The 21801-nt window shown below is 51.7% G+C and overlaps 7 protein-coding genes across 7 annotated transcripts; 2 read left to right on the top strand and 5 right to left on the bottom strand.

The window, feature by feature from the left end:
* Nucleotides 1-411: 411 nt before the first annotated feature.
* Nucleotides 412-2747, bottom strand: COCCADRAFT_28090 (uncharacterized protein; the record flags this gene model as incomplete). The annotated part of the gene is made up of 6 exons (XM_007716370.1): nucleotides 412-1886; nucleotides 1933-2086; nucleotides 2137-2247; nucleotides 2307-2402; nucleotides 2491-2568; nucleotides 2622-2747. 6 exons carry the CDS (start codon nucleotides 2745-2747, stop codon nucleotides 412-414), a joined length of 2040 nt encoding a protein of 679 aa, XP_007714560.1.
* A 1606-nt stretch (nucleotides 2748-4353) lies between these two features.
* On the top strand, nucleotides 4354-4602 carry COCCADRAFT_102101 (uncharacterized protein; the record flags this gene model as incomplete). Its single annotated transcript, XM_007716379.1, has 1 exon — nucleotides 4354-4602. The coding sequence occupies one exon, from the start codon at nucleotides 4354-4356 to the stop codon at nucleotides 4600-4602; it is 249 nt and encodes an 82-aa protein (XP_007714569.1).
* A 1181-nt stretch (nucleotides 4603-5783) lies between these two features.
* On the bottom strand, nucleotides 5784-7554 carry COCCADRAFT_28089 (uncharacterized protein; the record flags this gene model as incomplete). The annotated part of the gene is made up of 3 exons (XM_007716369.1): nucleotides 5784-6967; nucleotides 7018-7237; nucleotides 7309-7554. 3 exons carry the CDS (start codon nucleotides 7552-7554, stop codon nucleotides 5784-5786), a joined length of 1650 nt encoding a protein of 549 aa, XP_007714559.1.
* An 890-nt stretch (nucleotides 7555-8444) lies between these two features.
* Nucleotides 8445-11585, bottom strand: COCCADRAFT_6931 (uncharacterized protein; the record flags this gene model as incomplete). Its single annotated transcript, XM_007716362.1, has 2 exons — nucleotides 8445-11085; nucleotides 11143-11585. 2 exons carry the CDS (start codon nucleotides 11583-11585, stop codon nucleotides 8445-8447), a joined length of 3084 nt encoding a protein of 1027 aa, XP_007714552.1.
* Nucleotides 11586-13020: 1435 nt separating this feature from the next.
* On the top strand, nucleotides 13021-14391 carry COCCADRAFT_6930 (uncharacterized protein; the record flags this gene model as incomplete). The annotated part of the gene is made up of 2 exons (XM_007716361.1): nucleotides 13021-13358; nucleotides 13410-14391. The coding sequence occupies 2 exons, from the start codon at nucleotides 13021-13023 to the stop codon at nucleotides 14389-14391; spliced, it is 1320 nt and encodes a 439-aa protein (XP_007714551.1).
* A 235-nt stretch (nucleotides 14392-14626) lies between these two features.
* Nucleotides 14627-15982, bottom strand: COCCADRAFT_102081 (uncharacterized protein; the record flags this gene model as incomplete). Its single annotated transcript, XM_007716378.1, has 2 exons — nucleotides 14627-15496; nucleotides 15662-15982. 2 exons carry the CDS (start codon nucleotides 15980-15982, stop codon nucleotides 14627-14629), a joined length of 1191 nt encoding a protein of 396 aa, XP_007714568.1.
* A 3759-nt stretch (nucleotides 15983-19741) lies between these two features.
* On the bottom strand, nucleotides 19742-21187 carry COCCADRAFT_102066 (uncharacterized protein; the record flags this gene model as incomplete). The annotated part of the gene is made up of 3 exons (XM_007716377.1): nucleotides 19742-20409; nucleotides 20459-21086; nucleotides 21149-21187. The coding sequence occupies 3 exons, from the start codon at nucleotides 21185-21187 to the stop codon at nucleotides 19742-19744; spliced, it is 1335 nt and encodes a 444-aa protein (XP_007714567.1).
* Nucleotides 21188-21801: the final 614 nt, after the last annotated feature.

Raw genomic sequence — 21801 nt, 5'->3', positions numbered from 1 at the left:
TCATGAAGCATGTTGATAATTCACGGTAGCTCGAAAAGACTTACTTGCAAGTCACCCAGCGCCAAACAACCACAACATGTTGCATACATAGACGTCAATTGGAGGCAATGCATACAACGAAACAAGAGCGTTGTATTTATTATAACTATAGCATAAATGTCATATACCTAGAGGAAAGCCTGAAGAGCAAGAACAAAGACAGCTGCTTGTCAAGGTATACACAGAAGAGAAGATGCGAATCCGTAATCTACAGCATCATGACAGCATGCTGGGACCGATAGATGCGCATGCAGGAAAGAGCGTTGAGGGTATATGGCGAAAAATCGAATAAGGCAGCCTGTCCAAATAGCGCCTATGGTCGAAGAAAATAGAAAAACATAAAGGCCGTATGTGACGCAAAGTGGTCCATTGTTAAGCGTTGATGATGAGGTTGCGTTGACTACTGTCCTCAGGATAGGCTCCGAAGACGAATCGATATAGCTCTGTGAGCCACTTGAAAGATTCGTTTTTACCTAGCCATTGCACAGACCGTCCAATCTCAAGTGCTGTCAGTCGGCGAAGTGGTTGCGTGTGAATGCTGCGTAGAGCCGAGTCTTTGAGAACAAGCTTCCGATAGTTGTCGAACAATTCAGTTTGCCATGGTTCGTTTCCGAAGCTGTTTGACGGTAGTGCGCGAATGAAGTCTGGGAGTGGTATTTGGCGATTATAGCCAGTGTTGATGGCTGCTTTAACAATGAGCCCTTTCAGGCGTATCAGAGCAGGGTCTTCTCGGCCAGCAGTGGCAGTAGAAGACGTGTGTACCGAAGCATCGGAGTATGTTGAGAGATTAGAAGAAGAAGAAGACCAGCGATCGTGGGTTCGTGTCAGGCCGGCCTCTGGGCCGAGAACAAGGATGTTTGGAACGTTGGGCTCGTCTGAGGGAGAAAACTCTTCACGGTCGTCGAAAATGGTAGTCGGAGTCTCTGGCTGCATTGGGGTTGCTCTCCTGGTTTGTATGGCCGAGTGGTATGATTCATTGACGCTCGAAGACCTCGCAGACCGTTCGGAGTATGCGCTCTGGGATCGGTGTGACATAGAACTGCGTCCTACTGAAAAGCTGTGCTGTGACGGTCGTGGGGTGCTGCGATCAGGTCGCACTTGTGTCCATCCCTCACGGAACAAATCACACAACTCCCAGCAGGCCTGGATGGCCGACCCAAGCAACTCCTCATCAGGGGGTTTACCGTCTCGGCTGTTTTGACGGAGACTAAACAGCATTTCTGCGAGCGACCAGCAAGCATGCAAGAGTGAATCTGTCTCCTCGGGAAGCGAAGTTCGTTGTTTCATAAGGCGATGGCAGAGGGTCAAGTAAAAGTCGAGCGTACGTTCACGGAAAGTCTCGGGCAATGTGCGGTCGTGAGCATTGTAGAGATGGTTGTTGAGCTCAAAGCTGACTCGGAGAACCGAGTCCGCCGACTCGTCGCCGCGTTGGCGCACGTCAAACAGTGCTTGACAAAAGTCACGGCAAAGCTCCAAAGTTGGCTGAATCTGTGCTGTGGGGTTCTCTTCTCGGCTCTCGTAGAGTTTCTGGCATAATCGCCAACAAGTCCTCCAAGCATGCTCCTGCGTATCAGCGCTTCCGCCAGAGTAATGGAACATGCGCGTTCGATGACGTTGGCTCAATTTTGCCAGAGAGTTGCACAGTATCCAGCATTCGTCCAGAGCGCTTCGAAGACCGGCTACTTCTTTCTCTGTCTCGTGAATTCCAATGATTGCCTCTCCCATGGTCTGGGTGCCAATTGAAGCTGATTCGCCATCCTGTGACTGTGAAGATTGGCTATCGTCCTGATCAATGACAGAGCTCGAAGAAGAATCAGTGGCAATGTTGTCTTCGTACTCTGCAATATCTACGAATGTCAGTTAGCGTCCAACACAATGGATCTGCACGCTTACCAGCAAGGTTCAAGCTTTTGCGAGCACTGCGTCGTCTAAGGTCTTCTTCGAAATCTTGTCGGGTTTGTGCACGCGGTGTGCTACGATCTGGAGCAATGGAGCTGGAGACTGCGGTATCAATTGGGGCGGTGAATGCAGAGGATGAAGACGAGTCCTGTGTGCTGTTAGTCAGCCCGAGCGCATCAAGACCAGCGGTAAGCTAACCTTGTCGTCCAGTTCAGGCAGCATGTTTGCTTCTGGTGTCGACGGCGATACAACGACGGTGTTATCCGACATGTTTGCGCTGGACGAGGCGCCAGAAGTGCCCACCCGGCTCTGGTTCACACGTCAGCCATGTTGTGCAACAGCAGCTAGACAACAAAGAGGGGCCTTACAAATTGCTTGAAGCTGTCCGGGGCATGGATGACCGATGGAGGCGCATCGTCGGAATCTGCGCGGCGGACCGTGGTGTTGAGCTTGTGGGTTTGGGGCTGTTGGATGTATTAGCGTGTGAAGCGCATGTTTCTCAAGGTGGGCGTGACATGCCTTTGTGTGACCGTCTTGGCTCGCCGGGCTCACAATGTCGTCAGTAACCGGGGACCGTATGTCGCTCATGCCGTCCTCGCTAGGCGTGTTTTCCTGCGCATCGTCCTCAATCTGTGGTGGGGTCAGCCCCGCGTCGTGTCATTTGCATCCGTCATGTCGCGTACCTCGGTGTGGTCAGTGTGGCTAGTGCCGTTGCTGTCGACGGGGGAAGGGTCTACGGTTGCCGGATACGGGCTGGGTGGTGGCTGGAGGTGTTCAGAGGCATGTCCTGAAGATCTTGGAGAGTCCATGTTAGTGGGACAGTCGCATTGGTCGCCGAGTGGGGAGGGGGAGGGCACCTATTTGAAAAGACGTGGGCAAAAGTGCCCGGCGAACTGGGCGAGTCCGTGTAGGGACTAAAGGCCGACATGGACTTAAGGCCACTTGGTGACGGCATGAGCTGTGTCGCGGTTGCCATGCCTCAGGCGGCTCTTTGTTCTAAGGGGGGAGACGATGAGGAGAGAGCGCCAGAGCTGCGCCGGGTCAGCGCCGCAGTCAGAGGTGCTAGGCAGTGGTGGGTTGACCAAGGGCAAGGCTGAGCAGCGAGTCAGGAATCAGAAGGCAATGCGCGGCGCGAAGACGTTGGGCGTCTTGATAAAAAGAGAGACGGAACAAGGCTTATCAAAGCAGACCAGCTGCCGGGAGAGGCTCAATGTGCTGGGGAGCGGCGGCGGCGGCGGGTTGGAAGTGGAAGTGGGAGTGGGAGTGGGAGTGGGAGTGGGAGTGGGAGTGGGAGGGGAAGTGGTGGTGGTGGTTTCAACACACAGCGACTCTGCCTCGGTGGAGACTGTGAGCTCAGTCGGTCGAGGCAGGCGTCAAGCTGAAGGAGTTATTAGCTAGGCAGGTGAACGCCCTCGACAGCGGCCCATGGCCCGCTTACAGCTGGCCGTTCACCACCACTTGGCACATCAGACGAATGGCCGTCGGCGGTGGGGGGCTGGGCTCCAGGGATCAACTGCAGCTTTAAGCGCCCGCCGACAGGCTGCGCCCTCTTCCTGAGTGCCAGAGACACGACGCTGGATCCCATACAGTCGATCCGGCTCACCGGCCTGGCGGGTGAACGCCTGCGGCTTGTTGCAGTTCTGGGCTCGTGGGACAGCTCGGCTTACTCTTCCATCGTGTAGCAATCCTTTTTCCGTAGCCATCATCATCATCATCATCATCATCATTACCCCCACTACCACCACCACCATTATTACCACCATCAGCATCCCCATATCAGCGAACGTCGCTGCAGACGGCTAGGACTGGTCTGGGTAAGACGCTAATGCATCCTCTCTCAAAACGCTCCATCATGTGCATGTAGACTGCTGTGAGGATGCGGCACAGCAGCGTCTCCCCCGTCTGGCCGTGTGTGCTCAGTCTCCAGTCCCGGCCCCATCGCCATCGACGTGGCCGCCTTGCAGCAAATCCATCTCGCCGGCTTGTGATTGCCCTCCTCACTCGCAGCCGCCCGCAAGCCCATGGCATGGCCAGAGCCTCTTCTCGATGCCATGCTGATACCTGTAGCATTCACTACCATCCCTCACACACTCCCGCTACTAGCTCATCTCCACCTTTTACACACGCACACGCGTTCGGCTTTCTCCCGCTACCATGTGCTCGGATGCCTGAGGGCTGGCCAATCAGCTGGCCCATGTCAACTTTATCATGACATTTCCAACTTTTTTTCCCTTTCCTAGCCTACCAGGATTACCACCACGCCATTGTGTACCATATTCCTCTCCGAGACGAGGCTCCCTTGTTGGCTGGTTTTTTTAGTTTTTTTTTCTCTGCATTCGCACATGCGTACGATGCAGCAGCCCTTGTTGATGATGCGACCTACGCCGCTCCCGCGTTTGACATTAGCCGCGCACCATGCCTGTCAATAGGCGCCGTGGAGTGGAATTTTCTATTCGACCAGCAGCTTCAGCCTCGCCAAATGATGAACACGAGACAGATGGTACTGCCCACATTGACTCGTCTCTGACCAGCCCAGAGCCCGTCGACAAACCCAATTCCGCCCAACTGTGCCATTGTCGGCGACGTCAAAGGCACCAATGGCCCATGCGTGAGGCACGAGACGCGACTGCCGTCGATGCGTCTGATGCCCCACTTGCTTGTTGACGACGCTGACTCTGTGTACTTACTCCAGAATAGTCTACTCTACCACTCGTCCAACCGAGCCAGCCCCGCCCTCCCACTATCCGGCGCTTATTGCCATTGTCTCTTTGGCACATTCACGCCTACATCCACATTAACCACCAATCCGTACCGGATATATCCAAGTTTAGATGGCTTCATGTGTCAAAAGACGCGATAGACGATGGCCTGACGGCGATCCCTTCTAGTGACTGCCACGCCAGAGCCCATTGTTCTGGTTAGCAGCCAAGGCATCCCATCCACGACATAGTATACCAGAGCCTTCAACAAAGGCCTGCTAGTACCCAATCAAATGTCCAACTACCCAACAAAATGCCATACTCTGCCACCAACGACCAACAGACCATGCTCTTCAAGGCACAGTCAACCACGTTTCTCATGTACTTACATACTATACTAATCCCAGGTCCCTAACCAACCCCCAATCGATTGGACAAAGTCCAACAGCCCAACTCCAATCACCCAACCGCAACCCAACACGCCACACTAAATCTACCGGCCACGCCCCCTCCCCCACCGCTTCACACATGACACGCAGTCTCCAGCGATAATCCTCCGAGGAAGACGGCTCTTAACCCTTGGAAATGCTTCTTTTTTCCCTAACCCACCAGTCGCTGCAAAGCCAAGCAAAACAAGTTTGACCGCTTGCTGTGCCCCGTCAGCCCTATCCTAATCACACTAACACATGTCCACACACACCCACACACACACACAAATGTTTGTTGTCTCACACTACCAACAAATGCATCATGGAGCAAGTCTGCCTCGGGGAAAATAGAATGAGTGGACTCTGTTGGACTATGCGAGGTACATACATAGACGCCGTGTAGTGTACATGCAAGCGCCCGTCTCTTTATAAAGAGGTATTGTCAAGTATTGGCGATTGAAGTCCCGTCTTATTCCCTCCAGTTATAATGCACATTGCTATTGCCACAAATATTGGAAACGTACCTTGGATAATTGAGCTGGTATTTGGTCTATTGCACTGGTGAACATAAGCGGCTGCTCAATCTCACATTTACGCCCACAAAGTTTTATATCAGCCAGTCCCAACACTCATCGTCACACAATTGCATTCAATTTCAGTCATTGGGCCATTCGGTACGTCATTGCATCTATTCTTCTTCTCCTTTCTATCCCCACACTCACTTCATCTTGGACATACTAACCACATTCCTCAGCGTCCCAAAAGGCAACACATCTGCAATGCGCTTCTTGTTCGCAAACAGCATGACCAGCCTGTCCAGTCCACAGCCCCAGCCTCCCGTTGGTGGCATCCCCCACTCAAGCGCTTCAAGGTAGCTCTCGTCAATGGATCCGTGTCCATCGGCCTGGAAGTCAAGCTGCTGCATAAACTTCCTCCGCTGTTCAAACGGCGAGTTTTCTTCTTCATATGCATTGACGTATTCGCGTCCATGGATAAATAGCTCCACGCGCGAAGCAACACGCTGGCCCGTCGCTTCATCCACATACGACTTGGACAGCGGCGAAAGAGCTTCCGGGTGCTGCGTGATGAACGTGGGGTTCTGGCAAAGTGGCTCAATGTACGCTTCTGCTAGACCGTCAAGTAGACGCGGTAATGTTGGGTTTGGTGGGACATCAAGGCCGAGTTCTTTGTAGAGCTGCAACACCTCGTTCGTGGCGTCGGGTGATGAGAGGTCGGGCAGCTTGCGGCCACTAGCTTCTTCAATTGTAGGAACAAAGGGGAGTTGTGCAAAGGGTTGTGAAAAGTCCACGCTTTCCGGGGATGTCAATGTGGGAAAATACGTTGAGCGCAGTGATTCGATTGCGGTGTGTAGACCGTGGATCAACTGCTCTGTCCGGGCAATGACAATGGGCAATGTGGCACCAACCTCGTAGAATTCGCACGTGGAGAATTCGGGGTTGTGTGTATTATCCACGCCCTCATTTCTGAAGACGCGCCCGATTTCGAAAATCTTGTCTTGCCCTCCAATGATGAGGCGCTTCAGATTTAGCTCTGGCGCTATCCGCAGTCGAATTGGCACGTTGGAGAGCTCATTGGCTACAGTTTCAAAGGGACGGGCAATGGCGCCCCCAGCGTTGACGTCGAATATGGGTGTCTCGACCTCCATGAAGCCGCTCTCGATAAAGTAGGTACGGACGTAGTCATATATGAGTGCTCGCAGACGAAGAATGTCACCTGGGTCGTCGCTCGTAAGGGCATGGATGTGCGGCCGTCGCGCGAGCGTCTCGGCATCTTCAATCTTCTCGGGCAGGTGATGGAGACAAGGGGCAAGGACCTGGGGCACTTGGAGGGCAAGGATGGAAAGCTGCCCGGTTGAGGTCTTTGTTGGATTGCCGGTGATTGCTGCCAGAACTTAGCATGCATCCCCAGGCAGAGACGGCAACATCACGTACAAATCCAATCGCCGATTCTAGCAACTTTTTTGAAGCTCTTGAAGCTTTCGTCAAGACCGTCCTGCGGCGCGAGCTTTTTCAGTTCCACCATGACTTGGAGTCGCTGGGTATCGCGCTCGATATCAAGAAACATCAACTTGGAGCTAAGCAGCCGCACTGAGCGTACCCTTCCTGACGCTGTCAGAACGGGAATGTTTTTGCTCACGGGTGGTGGCATATCCTACCAAACACGGACACGACATCACTTGTGGTTTCTAATATGTCATGATACTTTGCATTAAAGTCGCGTACCGACAAGTTCTGGGTATCGGCCGAGTAAACCAGTCTTGGATGGTAGTCACCCAACGGCTTTACTTTTGCCAGGTGGTCGAGCCTCTTCTGCTTCTCTACATCGTGCGGGCCGGTGTATGTGTCTGCGGCTATGCTCTGCACGAAGCGTCTCTGGAGCGCGATGTAGGCTTGAGCATGGTGCGGCTTGAGAGACCGACTAGCTCCATGGAGGTAGGGACGCAGGAAGTTGAAGGCTGGTTTGCTCATGGTTCCTTGTAGTCTTGTTAGCCACAGGGCGCATTGATTCGTCAGAGACAACGGCGAGGATTGAGAGGGTTCAGTAAAGGGTATGGTGAAGTCAACCGCCCCGAAAGGCGTCATTCGCAACGGTTCTAAGGTTGTTTTGGATCATCATGTGAAGAGGGTTGTATTGGCTAGATGACGAGCCAGAATACAAGGCACATGGGGCGCAGAAGAAGAGAGTGTATAGTACTAACCTTTGTCACAAGCACGCCCATCTCTACAGAGACGAATGGCGGCATGCAATGCAGAGAGAAAAATCGTCGTGACAGAACTTGCCAAAAGCTCTGACCAGCAGAGGTGCGCACGGGTGTCGCGCTTTGGGCACGGCTGCCTGAGCTAAGCGAGCACGTGATCACAGCGCTAGCGCGTCGCCAGCGGGTATATAAACCGGCCGCCCCCCGTCCCCTTCTTGATTCCTCATACTTACCTTCTTGCGACGCACTGAGCTCAAGTATTCAGTGGTCTGACAACGTCGCCTCCATTGCACAGCGGGGTGTGGTGTTGTCATGAATCTCCTTCGGGGGCTTCAGCGGGGCAATTTTTGCTGGTCTGCCACTGTGGCATCTCTTTTTCATTGATTCTGTTGCCTGGTGCAGCGGGTCGAGGAAGAAGACGGACGTTCATGTCGCATATCTGCTATCGACTATCGGCATCAACACTTGCTTGGACGCGTAATATCCTTTCACACCACCGCTAGCTATCCAGTATGCACGTCGTACGCCCTCTCGTCATTGTCCAATAATGTGCCAAAATGCTCTGTTTGTTGATAATTGGTTAGCGTGTTCGGATGCTACATGTTCCTCAGGTTCCATAATCACGTCTCGCTGCCCTGTGACGAGCCTTGCACTACATTCTTAAACGCCTATCCATACCCACGATAGCATCCAGTCCACCCATTTGTACGATGCCTTAACCATCGATGTCTGATTGTTCGACATCTTCTCTTCTCGCAACTTTTGCCTCTGTTGCCATTTGCTGTCCAAGAACTGGATTTGCCCCATATAAGGTTCACACTTTGCCAAACTCTCTTCGTCTTCTTCATCAAGAGGCATGATGTATTTCCACATTCGACACCGGAAGTCTGGGGTAGCAGTGCCTCTCCGTCCAATGCTATACATGAAAAATTGGCCTAAGAGCGAAATTCGTTTGCTTAGCTTTGCGCAGAGGTCAGGACCACGACTGATGAACAGGTCAATGGTTTGGAGATGGATTTGCTCGATTTCTTCACTAGGCCGATGATTCCCAACAAACATTATGTAGTCGGCAAACAACGGATTGTCGTTGTATGTCACGTTGACATCAGCGCCGTGATGGAGCAGGAGCTCAATGAGGCGGTGTCGATGCAGCGCGCTCGAGACGTCCTGTGGGGGACGTCGGCCAGAAGGCAAATGCGAAATCTGAAGCAGAAAACGGCCCCATATTGAACAGTCGCCGTACATCTCGTTGGGATCTGCGCCTGATTCGAGAAGGTAGCGCACCATGTCCAAGAGCTCAATCTCTCCGCTGAACTTGGAAGGACAGATCCGTAATGCACAGTCTAACATGGGGCGACCGCCAGGCAGCTTGATGTCGGCGTCTGCCTGCAGTTTCTGCTCCACGTATACCTGCAGACCCTTCTGGATTGTGTATTCGAAAAACGAACTACATGCTGCTTTGCGCACCTTGTCGCCGACGCAGTCATAGTCGCCAACGGCGCTATCTCGATACCAGACAAAGTCTTGCCCTGTTTCTTTTGAAATGGCTTCGATCACCGCCCCAAATTCATCGATCAAATCACGGTTTGCTGACTTTGTCCGTATCTCTATTTCCCTGGCATAGAAGAATGCTTCTTCCAGCAGTTGTTGCACGGGACCCGATTGATCTGTTACGCGTCGTTGCGACAGAGGCATGGCTTTCAGTAAGACGAGGTAGCCCCGGAGTATAGACAACTCGGGATTGAATCCAGCTTTGGTCTTCCCAGCCAACAGCTTTTGCATGTCGTTTGTCCGAAGAAAGTCGTGCACAGTTCGATGCAAAAAGTCGACTCGATAACCAAAGTAATCCGTACCCGCAGGATCTTGCCGCGCTTCCAGAAGTCCCTTTGTTTGCCCGTTGAGCCGTCTCCGCATCTGCTGATGTCGTGCACTAAGCTCGTAGTTGTCCATTGGCTTCACTGGCCTTTCCAGCGCCGACTTGCCGTTCTCCATCTCCTCGTCTAGAAAGCTATACGCCATCAGAGTCAGCGGCGTCGAGGCCGCAAGCGCAATCTGAAAACTGCGTGCCATGTGCTCGTGATATATACTGTCAATCGAATTCAGCATGTGTCCAAAGAAAGCTTCCAGGTCGGTGGGCAGTCGTCGCAGTCGTGAGAAGAGAAGCGCTATCGAATCGCCGTTGGTAAGTCCCTCCAGCAGTGAGTTTACAACGAGCAGCACCCAGAGAAATACTCCCTGCGCTTTGTTTGTAATCTCTTCTAGCAGTTCCTTGAAGCGTTTGTCCTGAGGGGTGGGATGTAATTGCGCAAAGTACTTATCGAAGCGATGTTTAACATAGACCTTGATGTCCTGGCGAGTGAGATCCTGCAGATATAACTTCCTGGTCACATCATGGCCGTAGGCGTCTTCAAAGATATTCCAAGGTCGACTCGAGACGCAAATTTTGATGTTTGGCGACTTTGCCAGATTATCCAGTACTTTGATGACATCAAAATGCCGACCGTCGTACTCATCCAGTCCGTCAATGAAGAAACAAAACTTGGCGGCCATTTCCTTGCAGTGGGTAATTCGTCGCACCATATTTGACAGATCGGAAAAGTCCCAGGATTCATCCTCTTTCATCTGGGCTTCCCACGCTGTCGCATCCCCGGGACAAGCGACTGAGATTACTTCTGGACACTGCTTGAATATGTCAAACAGCAATGACTGTAATAGGCCTTTGAGAGATTTCTGCATGGTGCTTCCGGCACTCCAGAAGAAATACTTGGCAGTGATGCACCGCTCAGCTTTAGCCCACAACTTGAGCGTCTGACGCGTCCGCCGGTGACCGCATATGTGCTTCATCAGCGTCGATTTCCCAGATCCCGGCTTGCCCGAAACCCAGAATATGCCATTTTTGTGTGAGAGCCAATCGAGAAAATGGACTGGGGGGCGAGAATGCCGGGACTTTTGCGATGTCGGTCTAAAGACCCAGTCGAACGTTTGCGCGTGTGCTGAAGCAACGTTTGAGTGTCGTGTCTTCATGGATTTGAAGTACAAACTGGACAAGACCTTTTGAGACTTGGTCAGGTACCGGCCTTCGTCGACCAAACTCGTCAGGGCGTCTCCGATGGCTTTCAGGTCTTCTGCCTTGATGGCTGATCCTTCTCGCGTCAATGCAGCTTGAGCTTGCGTTGCATCCACGGCTATGGCGCTTATTTCTTTCGACAGCCTGTCTAGCATCTGTGTTTGGTTGAGTTCCATGCGCATATTGGCCTCTTTCAAGGCCCGAAGCTGTACGTTTATCGTAGATTGTCGATCTCTGAATGTCATCAGTTAGACTTCTTATATAGACTGGAGAAGGGCAGGGTCAACTCACCCCAGACTATGCGCGAGGCCCAGGGTTAGATCTCGACGGTGGCTGTCCAGCCTTCTCTGCAGCTCTTCAATCTTGCTCTTCTTCCACACACCCCGTACCGCTTGCAAAAAGCTCTGGTATGATCGATGGTTGGCATATTGTTTCACCTGTAACTTTTGCAACAAAGCTAGTAGTTCGTCTGCTGTAGACTTGCAAGACGCAGCAAGGTCCACAATGGCCTTCTCGCCAGAGGCGAGATTTTGAGGGTTTGCGTCGAAATGTGAAGTAGATAGTTGCCTGGTGAATGTGTTGAGATAGTTGCAAGTAGTTTGCAACTCCAGCTGAGCGGCCGACTGTCCCGTCATCGATGTCTTGAGCTCACGTGCTTCCGAGAATAGCTTGCAGGCGAAGTCGACGAACTGGACAACGTTCCCGGCCAGGCCGACCGCTGTGAATGGATCCATGACTAGTTTGAGGCATGTATACAATGAGACGGTATTGTTTTCCAACAATGCAAATGCAGCAAGATGTGCAAAAGAGTCATCGGACGTGAGACGAAAGTGTTGATCAAGATCATGTGCTATACTAATCGTTTATGTCAAGGCTGTGTACAGGCTGTGCGATGGCTGCATGAGGGCTGTGTCAATATGCTTGCTAGGCTACAGCGCGCCATCGCGTGCAACATGTCGAGGGGTTGTACTTGCAGACGATGAACATCAACTGTATTCTTAACAGATTAACTGAGTATCAATGTGTGCTTCAGTATAGAGGGCCTTCGTCATGTAGAAAGGGTCATTACTTTCTTATGCTGTAGCCCGATATATGTTAAAATTTGTGGTCGTAGCATCTTTGCATATGTAGGAGTGGTGTATCCACTCCCTGTCATGTGGCGCACGCTTTCTTATGGCTGCATACTTGACTTCAGCTGGTGGTGTAGTCTGACTCGTATTGCCTGTGCTGAGCTTGCCTGTAGATCCCATGTACAACACGCTTGAATGTAGTCTTTACACCACCGGAGAGGTTTTTTGTAATTGCATAGTTGCCTTCCATATTTCTTCAGAGATATCATGGCTATTTTTCCTATTGCGCAAAATACGCCGAAGACACGCCTTTGTACCTGCATTAGACACTGCCCAGTTTCCCTTCCGGGTACCCGCATCTGCGTTACGTGCATATTGCCCAGATGCTCGACACATGGAAGCTCACGCAATCCTCCATCATGGTCCTCAATCCCAAGGATATAAGTCCTTCTGGTGCCGTCTTCTTTTCCACCATAGCTTGACGTCGGTCTGGACGCCTTGACCCCGTTGCTTTCGCGCCACTCTCAGCCCACAACTACTCAGTTGGTCCATCACTGCCAGTCACATCAGAATTACAACATGCTCGATTCATACCCACGCGCCGAAGATGCCGATCTGAAAAAGCTTGGTCTTGCTGGCCATCGTTGCCTGTCTAGCTCCAACGGCGATCGCCAAAACGCGTGGTGCCCCGCCATGACATCGCCATGACGCGTGCCTGAAATGTTCACCACCAACACACACATATGCCGCTGCATATGGCAACCCCATATTCACCTTGCATAGCGGACATCTGCCCCTCCACAGCATGTCATGACGTTAGGCTAGCCCATACAGGCGCATGTACAAGGGGGGGAAGAATTAACCGCTGGTTCGCGGTAGTTGTAGCAGGGCTGCAGATTCAACGTCACATTTTCACCAATATGTCATCGATCGTAGTTTGGACGTAGTTGAAAAGGTAGGCCTTCTGCTCGTATTGCTCTTGTATTTCCCAATTCTCTACCCTCTATTGAACTTCTCCAATTATATCCCTTGATATATTCGCACTTCACCCATCAGCAATCCATTGCAACAATCGCCCAAGATGATGTCCCAAGCCGCCATGCAGGCGGAGAAGGCTGTAGGCCACGGAGACAACGCAACCACCACTCAAGACGTTACCAACCCTGGAAACAATGAGGCCTGGGCAGACAACTCGGAAAAAATGAAGGCATTGGCATGGTTCGGCAAGAACGATGTCCGCATGGTTGAAACTCCAAAGCCAAAGGTCATTGAGCCCCGCGACGTCATTGTCAAGGTGACCGGATCCACTGTGTGTGGCTCAGATCTTCACTTGCTTCACGGTTCAGTCGTAGAGATGCAGAAGGGTGACATTCTCGGTCATGAGTTCTGTGGTGTTGTCGATGAGTGCGGTTCTGAAGTCACCAAGTTCAAGAAGGGGTACGTTTGATCTGTTCCATTCTATGCAAGGACACTGCTAACATGAAGTAGTCAACGCGTTGTTGCGTCCTTCCAGATCGCCTGCGGCGAGTGCTACTACTGCAAGCAGAAGCTATCTTCCCAATGCGAGAAGACAAACTCCAACACAATTGAGAATACCATGTACGGCGGCCGGACCGCTGGCATGTTTGGATACTCCCACTTCACTGGAGGATTTGCTGGTGGCCAAGCAGAGTACACTCGTGTTCCCTACGGTGATGTGAACCTGCTGCCACTTCCCGACGATGTTCCCGATGAGCAAGGTCTCTTCCTCTCCGACGTGCTGTGCACTTCATGGCACGCCGTTGTCGACACTGGTGTCAAGAAGGGAGATGTTGTAGCCATCTGGGGAGCTGGCCCAATTGGACAAATGGCTGCAGACTTTTCTCTGCTGAATGGCGCGTCCAGAGTCATCATGATCGACTCCAACTGGCGTCTCGACTTCATCAAGGATAAATACCCCCACATTGATATCCTCGACTTCTCTGCTCTGCCCAAGGGAGAGTCGGTAACAAGCAAGCTCAAGGAGATGTGCAACAACCGCGGACCTGATGTTAGCATCGAGTGCGCCGCCGGAGAATATGCAAAGGGCTGGGCACACTACTTTGAGATGATGCTCGGCCTCGAGACCGACACCAGCGAAATTGTCAACGAGATGATCTCCAGCACACGCAACATGGGTCGTTGCGGTATCACCGGTGTATACGTCGGCTACACCAACCACTTCAACATCGGTTCGCTCATGGAGCGCGGTATCCGCCTCATTGGCAACGGTCAAGCCCCCGTCCACATGTACTGGGAGTCCCTGCTCCAGATGATCCAGGAAAAGCGCATCGACCCGTCCAAGATGGTTACCCACCGTGTGCGTCTCGAGGATCTCGACAAGGTCTACTACAAATTTGAGAAGAAGGAGGATGGTATGCAAAAGGTCTTTGTCGAGACAAAGTGGAGTTTCCCGGCTTCCAAGTGCAGCCCTGAGCTGACTAGGTACTAATTTATAATGACGTAGAGTAGAGTGTGTGTGTAACTTAGTGATACCAACAAGAATGTAATGTTAAAGATTCTGAATGATAAAATATCATGTTTTGACTCGATATGAAGTCTAAGCTCATTACTACCTTTTGTTCAATCTTGTAGTTACATTTTGTAAACAGAAATTCAACAATGTATTATGGAATGCATTGCACAAAGCACCCGATGCCCATTGTCCCAAAAGCAGGGCCACACATTCAGACATTCTTCGACTCCGTCTCATTGAGACCCCAACTTTCCATCTCCTTTTGATAGTTCCTTGCCATCTTCTCATCTGTCCACTTATCCCTGACCAACCAGTACGTCGAGATGCTATAAAACTGCCATGCAAAAGCCCAGAAATATCCGATAGCATACTCGAAGCGATCAACCCATTTGGCATCAGCGCCATATCCCAGGCTCTTTCTTACCTTCCTCCAGCAATAGACTACACCGCCCTCGATAGCCAGCGGAATGACCTGGCTCGTGTACATGAAGGTGATGGCCCAGAGATCCCCCCAGGGAGCGACCTGCCACCGCACTGCCGAGTGCATGAGGCCCGAAAGGAAGAATACGAGTCCGTTTTCGACCAAGCGAGTGAACGTGTTGCGCGGCATGCCGAGCCAACCCCTAGTAACGCACTTAACGTGGCCGCTGAAGGAGTGGTAGATGTAGTTGTGCCAGTAGTGCCTCCAGTATCGTCTCACCGACCACGCAGCAGAGAAATTACCAAAGAGACCCAGGCCCCATTCCTCGGGTCCGTCGATGCCTAGTCCAACGTGTAGTACGGCGCAGATGCTGTGGTAGCTTTCGTACAGCCACTTTGTGGGCACGTTCCAGTTGAAGGCTTCTTCGGTGCGCCAGTAGACTTCTCGGTAGTGCAGCGATGCGGGTAGTCGCCGGAAGAAGTGGATATCGTCGTCCGAGATGTAGGCGTCGGGGTCCCGGCGAAACGGCGAGATGTGGTATTCGTAGTATTCCCAGGCGTATTGCTGTGCGTACAGGCGGAGGACTTTGAGGAAGTGGTAGCGGACGAATTGCCAGCGCGAGAAGCCGTGTTGATAGTGGGCTTGTGGGATGTACTGCGACTTTTGCTCGGCGACGTTGATTGGGTCGTCCGTCTTTTTATCTAGAGCAGCGTTGTTTTGCTCCTGCTTCTGCACAGTGTTGATATTGTACACTGCTCTCGACGTACTACCGTATTCCTGCAGTTCCTGTAGTTGATTTTGCTGCTGCTGCTCGACAATCTGAACACGACTCCGGTCAAAGATCACTTTGTATGCTTGCTTGATGCGCTCCCTAGTTTCACCCGGGCCAGGACGCACATCAGGCTTGAATTCCAAGATGCACACTTCGTAGCTCATGTGTGCGAACCAGATGATACATGCTCGGGCAAGTGTATCGACGTGATCGGAGTTGGGCGAGATGTATTCGCAATACCGGAATGCGAAGAACAACGGTATGAAAAGATACACTATGGATTGTCTACGAGCGAGCGAGGTGGCGGGTGGGTAGGCGAGGATATAGATACCATATGCGATGGCTATTGTGAGTGGAACCGCCGCTACCGGCATGATAGCTGGAGTCCAGTTTGGGTGTGTATAGCGGCCAGGCATCTTGAGTGGCCGTATGAGTTGTGTGTCGGGCTGGTGCAAGTCGATGAAGTTGTAGAGCGAGATGGAAGGAGTTAAGAGCGCTGGCAAAATAGCAGGTGCGCTGCTGGAAAGTTCACTTTGCACAAATTCGAATCAAGTGAACGTGGGGTCTCGCTTTCACCACCCATGGTTGGGCAAACACTTCCGAGATGAAACTCGAAAGACTGGCTCGTCCAATTCCCTTTACTGGAAACCAAATCACTTCCATACATTGGCGCAAATATGACCTCATGAGTTTTTGTCAGTGATGAAAGTATTTAGTCACTCATGTTCTTCATTGGACCTGCGGTGTGAAAGTTCTGCTTATGATGCAGATTTGGGTTACTTTGGCGATGTAGTGAATCGGCCTTCACTGAACGATAACACTGTTTTCATTGATATGATAGGTGGGTGAACTGGAATTTTCAAATAGCTGCAATACCTCATCACTCCATGTGGAATCCAGATCAGGGTTAGCAACATTTTGTATGTCTTAGGAAGCCCTATTGCGAACCAGAGTTGTAGATTTGCGTGGGCACAAGATTACAATGTGAGCCTTCCAGTCTTCAACAAATGACCTTTTTTTTTATCATTTCCATTTAACAAGGTAACCATTCAGACCATCATCTGAGGTCCCTGGCTGGAAGTGTTCGTCTCCCACCTCTCTTAGAACGAACATTGTGGATACAAATGAGCATGCCCATACCGACTGACATATTCTGATTAAGCTGCAAGAGTAAGATGCATTAGCCATAATCTCGACGCTCTTGAGAACTACAATCCATTTCTCAAAATAGAAGCTACTACTAGCTTTACTTCGGATTATTCAGCAATAATGATACACATCGCTGGTGTAACGGCGACCCACTCAGTCTTTGAGAATACGAGGTCAGCCCACAACCTACAGTTGTCTTCACGAGCACCAGCCACAACACTCGCGGCGTGCACTGAAGCGAGAAAATAAGCTTTAGATTGGCGAAAGGGTAGTGCGACATGGCAGCCCTAGTAGGCCAAGTCCCGATAAACAGGGGTAGCAAATATTGGAATCCAAATCCGCCAAGGAGTATCCAGAATACACCTTGTTGTCCCAAGGCTATGTTCAAGCGGATTTCATTTGCAATCTCCGCCCCCAGTGTCTTCCACATTGTCTATTTCCCGCAATTCAACCCCAGGAAAATCGTTGCATACGCATAAAGGAGAGACGCAGATAGATAGGAGGTGAAGCGAAAAAAAGCAAATTAAACCCTACTGAAGCCACGCAGCTTTGACGACATGCATAGTCACCGCCACAGCGCGGCGCTCCCGCATACCAAGACGTCCGCCAAGTCAAAGAGCAAGCAAGCCGCAAAAGAAGGGAAGAGACGAGTGAAAAGAATAAAAGGGGGGTTGAGGGAGAGAGACGAAGAGAAGAAAAGAGGATGAGCGATATCGACGCGTCATCCCCCAAGTTGTCACATCCAGAAACAGGGTCCTACCTCCTACTATCGATAAAATCGCGGGACCCCGGAGCACAATTCGCGCCGTTAATCGTGGTCGTATTCGCCGGCCCCTAAATCGCCTCGTATCGCGTAGCGAGCGGGAGAGTCAAACTATCCAACACCACGGACACGCGTAGCCGCGCCAGAGACCCAGCCACCCTCACTAACGGGACGCCAAAAACACCCCACGTGTCGGCTAGTCTACGCCCTCAACACGGGACCGACTCGTCGCAAGAAAAAAAATGCTCGCGTGAGGATTTCCGAAGCAAAGTCCGAAAAAAAAGATGTCTCTACACACCCCCATTACTATCTCTGTCGTGTAACCCAGAGAGGAGAAAAGCCAAGTCCGCCCCCCCCCCTCTACCTTTCTGGTATGCCTATTTTTGAAATCAACCTATAATAATCGGGCGAGCCCTATTAACCATTTGGAAGGGAGAGGGGGGGTTCAAAATAACCATGGACCAAAATACCTGACGCGTATTACTCCTACGCGTATTCAGCCAGCCCACTCTCACACAAACCAACACCGCAGGTAAGAAGGCTGCACTACACTGCACAACTCACCTCATCCGCAAGTACCCGTCCATATATCGGGTAGTAGCTCCAAACATACCATTACCCCCCGTTGTTGCATCACACTCCCGCTCCCCCTGCCCCCCCATCTTCGGCCCCCATCTTCCGCGCGCCCAGCCACGCACACACATACGTACATTGGCACGTACGTTGCATCCCCCCATGTCCCAGCTTTGATTCCCGCATTTACCATGCAAATAGTCTGCAAGTAAAACTACTTACGACTCTAGAACCAACATTGCATGCAATATCCGCCAAGCGGCTTCTCCATTTGTCTAGCGGCATCCAAGAAAAGTATCATCATCATCATCATCGTCCAACTTATGTACAGAGTAGAAAGATAGTACTACTTAGAGTAAGTACGTTTTCTTGGCAAAGCTACCTGAGTACCGCTCTTTCCAGAAAAAAAGCAATCAGTTCTGGGGCCATGGTGGCGACTAGGGCCTTTTCTTTAGTTTAGTTTTTTCTTTTCTTAGAGCGGCGGGCGGGTGCGGACGACTTTTGCGACTGCGACTGAAGAGTATGGGATGATGGATGGATGCATGGGGAAGGTGAGCGGAAGGGATGTGGCTAAGTTAGGGATTCACGAAAAAAAAGAAAGAGCCAAGTTAAACTACGTATCTTTTCAATGTGTGGCTGATGGAGCTAACTAGCAACTTGTTGTTCATCCTGCATCTTTGTGTTTACTTTATTCTTTGCTCTTGTCTCTGTTCTTTAAATAATAATAAAAAACTTGGTTTTGCCTTGTATGTAAGATATGGTGCTGGCAAACCGGCACTTGCTTTGGCCAGACCCATGTGATGAGAGAGAGGATCGTGGGTGGGTGGGTGGTTGCATTACTACTCCGAGTTAGTGGGTGCATTTTTTCCAAGGCTCAGGACAGGAAATTTTTCAAAGGTCGAAATAGGCAAGCGTATGGCGTTCTGCCGCGACAAGACGTCATCGGGCATATCTTTCACATGGAGCGCCATGGAGACGGAGTCTGGTTTTTTCTTGATTTGTTTATTGACCTACGTATGGCGAGTGGGGAAACGGGATAAATGGTAAATGTTTATGCAAGGCAAAGCTGCGTGACAACGCGATGCATGGTCATGTGGCTACCTTGGCGGTGACTGTGATTCTGATGCATAGCTCATGCGTTATTAGACTTTCACCAGCAATGCCGATGCGATACCCGCCTTAGATCAGACGAGAACACTGTTCCAAGCACTGGGCTATCACCACAAACATATAAATGACATCATCACAAGGCACGCGACCAGCTTTGCTGTGTTTTTGTGGTTGAATTACTAGATAGTTTGACGTGCTTTGAGCACGCTTCTCAAAATACAACACGCCGATCGTCTTGACGACTGCGACACAGGGGACGCTGGCCCATCTAGGCCCTATGCACATGACATGTTTTCAACACAGTTGTCCCAGAAAAAACTCCTCGAAAATGCCATATGCGATAAGAAAATTGGTATCCGTAGATATTGGAAAGCCCTGAACAAAAGAAATCGTTACCCTAACAGAAATGAAAAAGAAAACCAAGAAAGCTTGGTAAATGGTGCCGGGGCGGACCGGAGGTTCTCGTTTGTTACTCCGATCGGCGTGACCGTTGTTGTCTGGTTATGCATGCTTGGTGGATCAATCGTCCATGGCTGGCTTACGCCATGTTTGCAGCGCCGTGCTTCTCGTCCTCGCTCTTCTCAAACATGGTATCCTCAAGCCACTTGGTGGCCTTGGCGCACTGTGCGTCGACGTAGGTGATCCAGAGATGAGCGATCGTGTACTCGACAACGAAAAAGAGGGGGATTGCTAGTGTCCAAACGAGCCAGTTGGTGGTCCTGGGAATGTAGTGGTGAATGGCTTCGCCTTGGCCGTCCTTTGGTTGCTCGACGTGGTATGGGGCTGTGCTGAATCCATAGATCAATCGTGCAAGTCCAACCTTCATGACGGTTCCGTGCGTCAGGTAGACGGCAAAACTATTGCGGCCAACCCACATGAACAGCTTGTTGGAGAAGAGGCTCTGCAGAGAAGGCGAAAGCCAGATTCCAGTGACCATGAGATCCCATCCAATAGCAGTGAAGCGCTTTGGGTAGCTTGCAGCGCCCTGGGGAATGATCCAGTCTCCAATGTTCTTGAGCTGGACAGACCAGGTCGCCCACTCCCAGTTCTCTCCGGGGAAGCACGCCACATACCAGCCGAGGATGATGAGGAAAGCGGTAGCAAATCGACGGGCCTTGACGCGGTTGTTGACGAAATCACGGAAGCCCTTCTCCGAGCCGAGGTCGCAAAGGATAACACCGTAGAGGAACTGGCACTCAAAAGTTTCTAGAATATGTTAGCTGCGAGTTGAGCTGTAGGAGCAGGTGTGACATACCCTTTTCTGGGCTCGTGCGCATCCAGTACCAGAAGAACAAGACAACGCAGGTGAAGAGACGCATGCGGAACTTCATGAAGACGGTGGCGAACAAGAGGATGTAGATGAGAAAGGCGCCCTGAAGGAGAGGCAGAAGAGCCCATTGGTGGTCGTCGTACTCGTTGTTGGCGCCAGACCAGGATGTCTGGAAGTTCCTGATCAGTCGTGGAATCTCCGTGTCGAGGCTGCCAATGTTGGTAGGGACAGAGCGTCGGAACCAGTGCGAGTCGCTGCGGTGGGCAATTTCAAAGGCACCCAGCTGGGCGAAGAACCATGCAATGACGAGAGCGATTGTGGCGGGCATAATAAGTCGGGGCGGGCGGCGGAAGGCGGACTTGCCCAGTGTCTCTAGGGCTGCTGGAATGTTTCCAGACTTTGCCTGGCGGAGAGGCTTGATGGCGCACACGTATCCGGTGAGGAAGGCAAACATGGTGACACCGATACGGCCTTGGAAAGGTAAACGGATAAAGGGTAGTTGGAGCAGTTGGGGTGCTGCGTTCTCATTGTCGCGCGGCGACCAGAGGCTGTAGTCCCAAGCTCGGCACAAGTGTGTTACCACGACCCAGAAGGAAGCGACGCCACGAACACCCTGCATATGTCAGAGACACGACACGAGACGGAGAGGGGGGGAAGTAGAATTTGACTGCATACCTCTACCCAAGTGACATTTTGGCGGTTGCTGGAGGCCATCTTGCCTGGACCAGCGGCGGGCTCGAGGGGAGTCGCAAGGCTTGAGATTGTGGCGCGAGCGAGCGACAACGGGGCCTTTGCAATGAAAGACATGTGCATGCAGCGGACGTGGGCAGCGCTTGGAGGGGGAATCGGAGCCCAAGGAAGCAATGGAGAGGGCGTGGGGAAGGTGGTAAGGAAACGAGAGAGAGGAAAGTAAGGAAAAAAAGAGCGACTGGCGGCGACTATAGCAGCTGCATTGGAGTGGACTTGGGCCGACCAAGAAGGAAGTTAAACGCATCACCAGGGATGGAGCAAGTTCCCCCATGCGAAGACGGCTTCTCGGATGGGATTGCTTGGCGCGATATCGATCTGTCAAGCAGGAGCAGCAACGGGATGGTCGTGTCATTGGCTGTGGGGCTGAAAGGAGAACAAGCGCCGGGCGTGCATGGGTGGCCGCGTCATAAAGGCTGGGCGTGAGAGCACGACGCCCCCACTGGTTTCAGGCAAGGGAGCCTTCTTGGCAGTCAGCAGCCGCATGTGGCGGTGTCTTTTGCTGCTGCACAACGAGCCTAACTAGTACGCAGCAATAGAGTGAGTGGCTACTTGGACACACCTACACCTCTCCGCCGTGC

Source organism: Bipolaris zeicola (assembly GCF_000523435.1).
Source record: "Bipolaris zeicola 26-R-13 unplaced genomic scaffold scaffold_137, whole genome shotgun sequence".
Classification (NCBI taxonomy): domain Eukaryota; kingdom Fungi; phylum Ascomycota; class Dothideomycetes; order Pleosporales; family Pleosporaceae; genus Bipolaris; species Bipolaris zeicola.
This window is presented reverse-complemented; position numbering and strand designations above follow the sequence as displayed.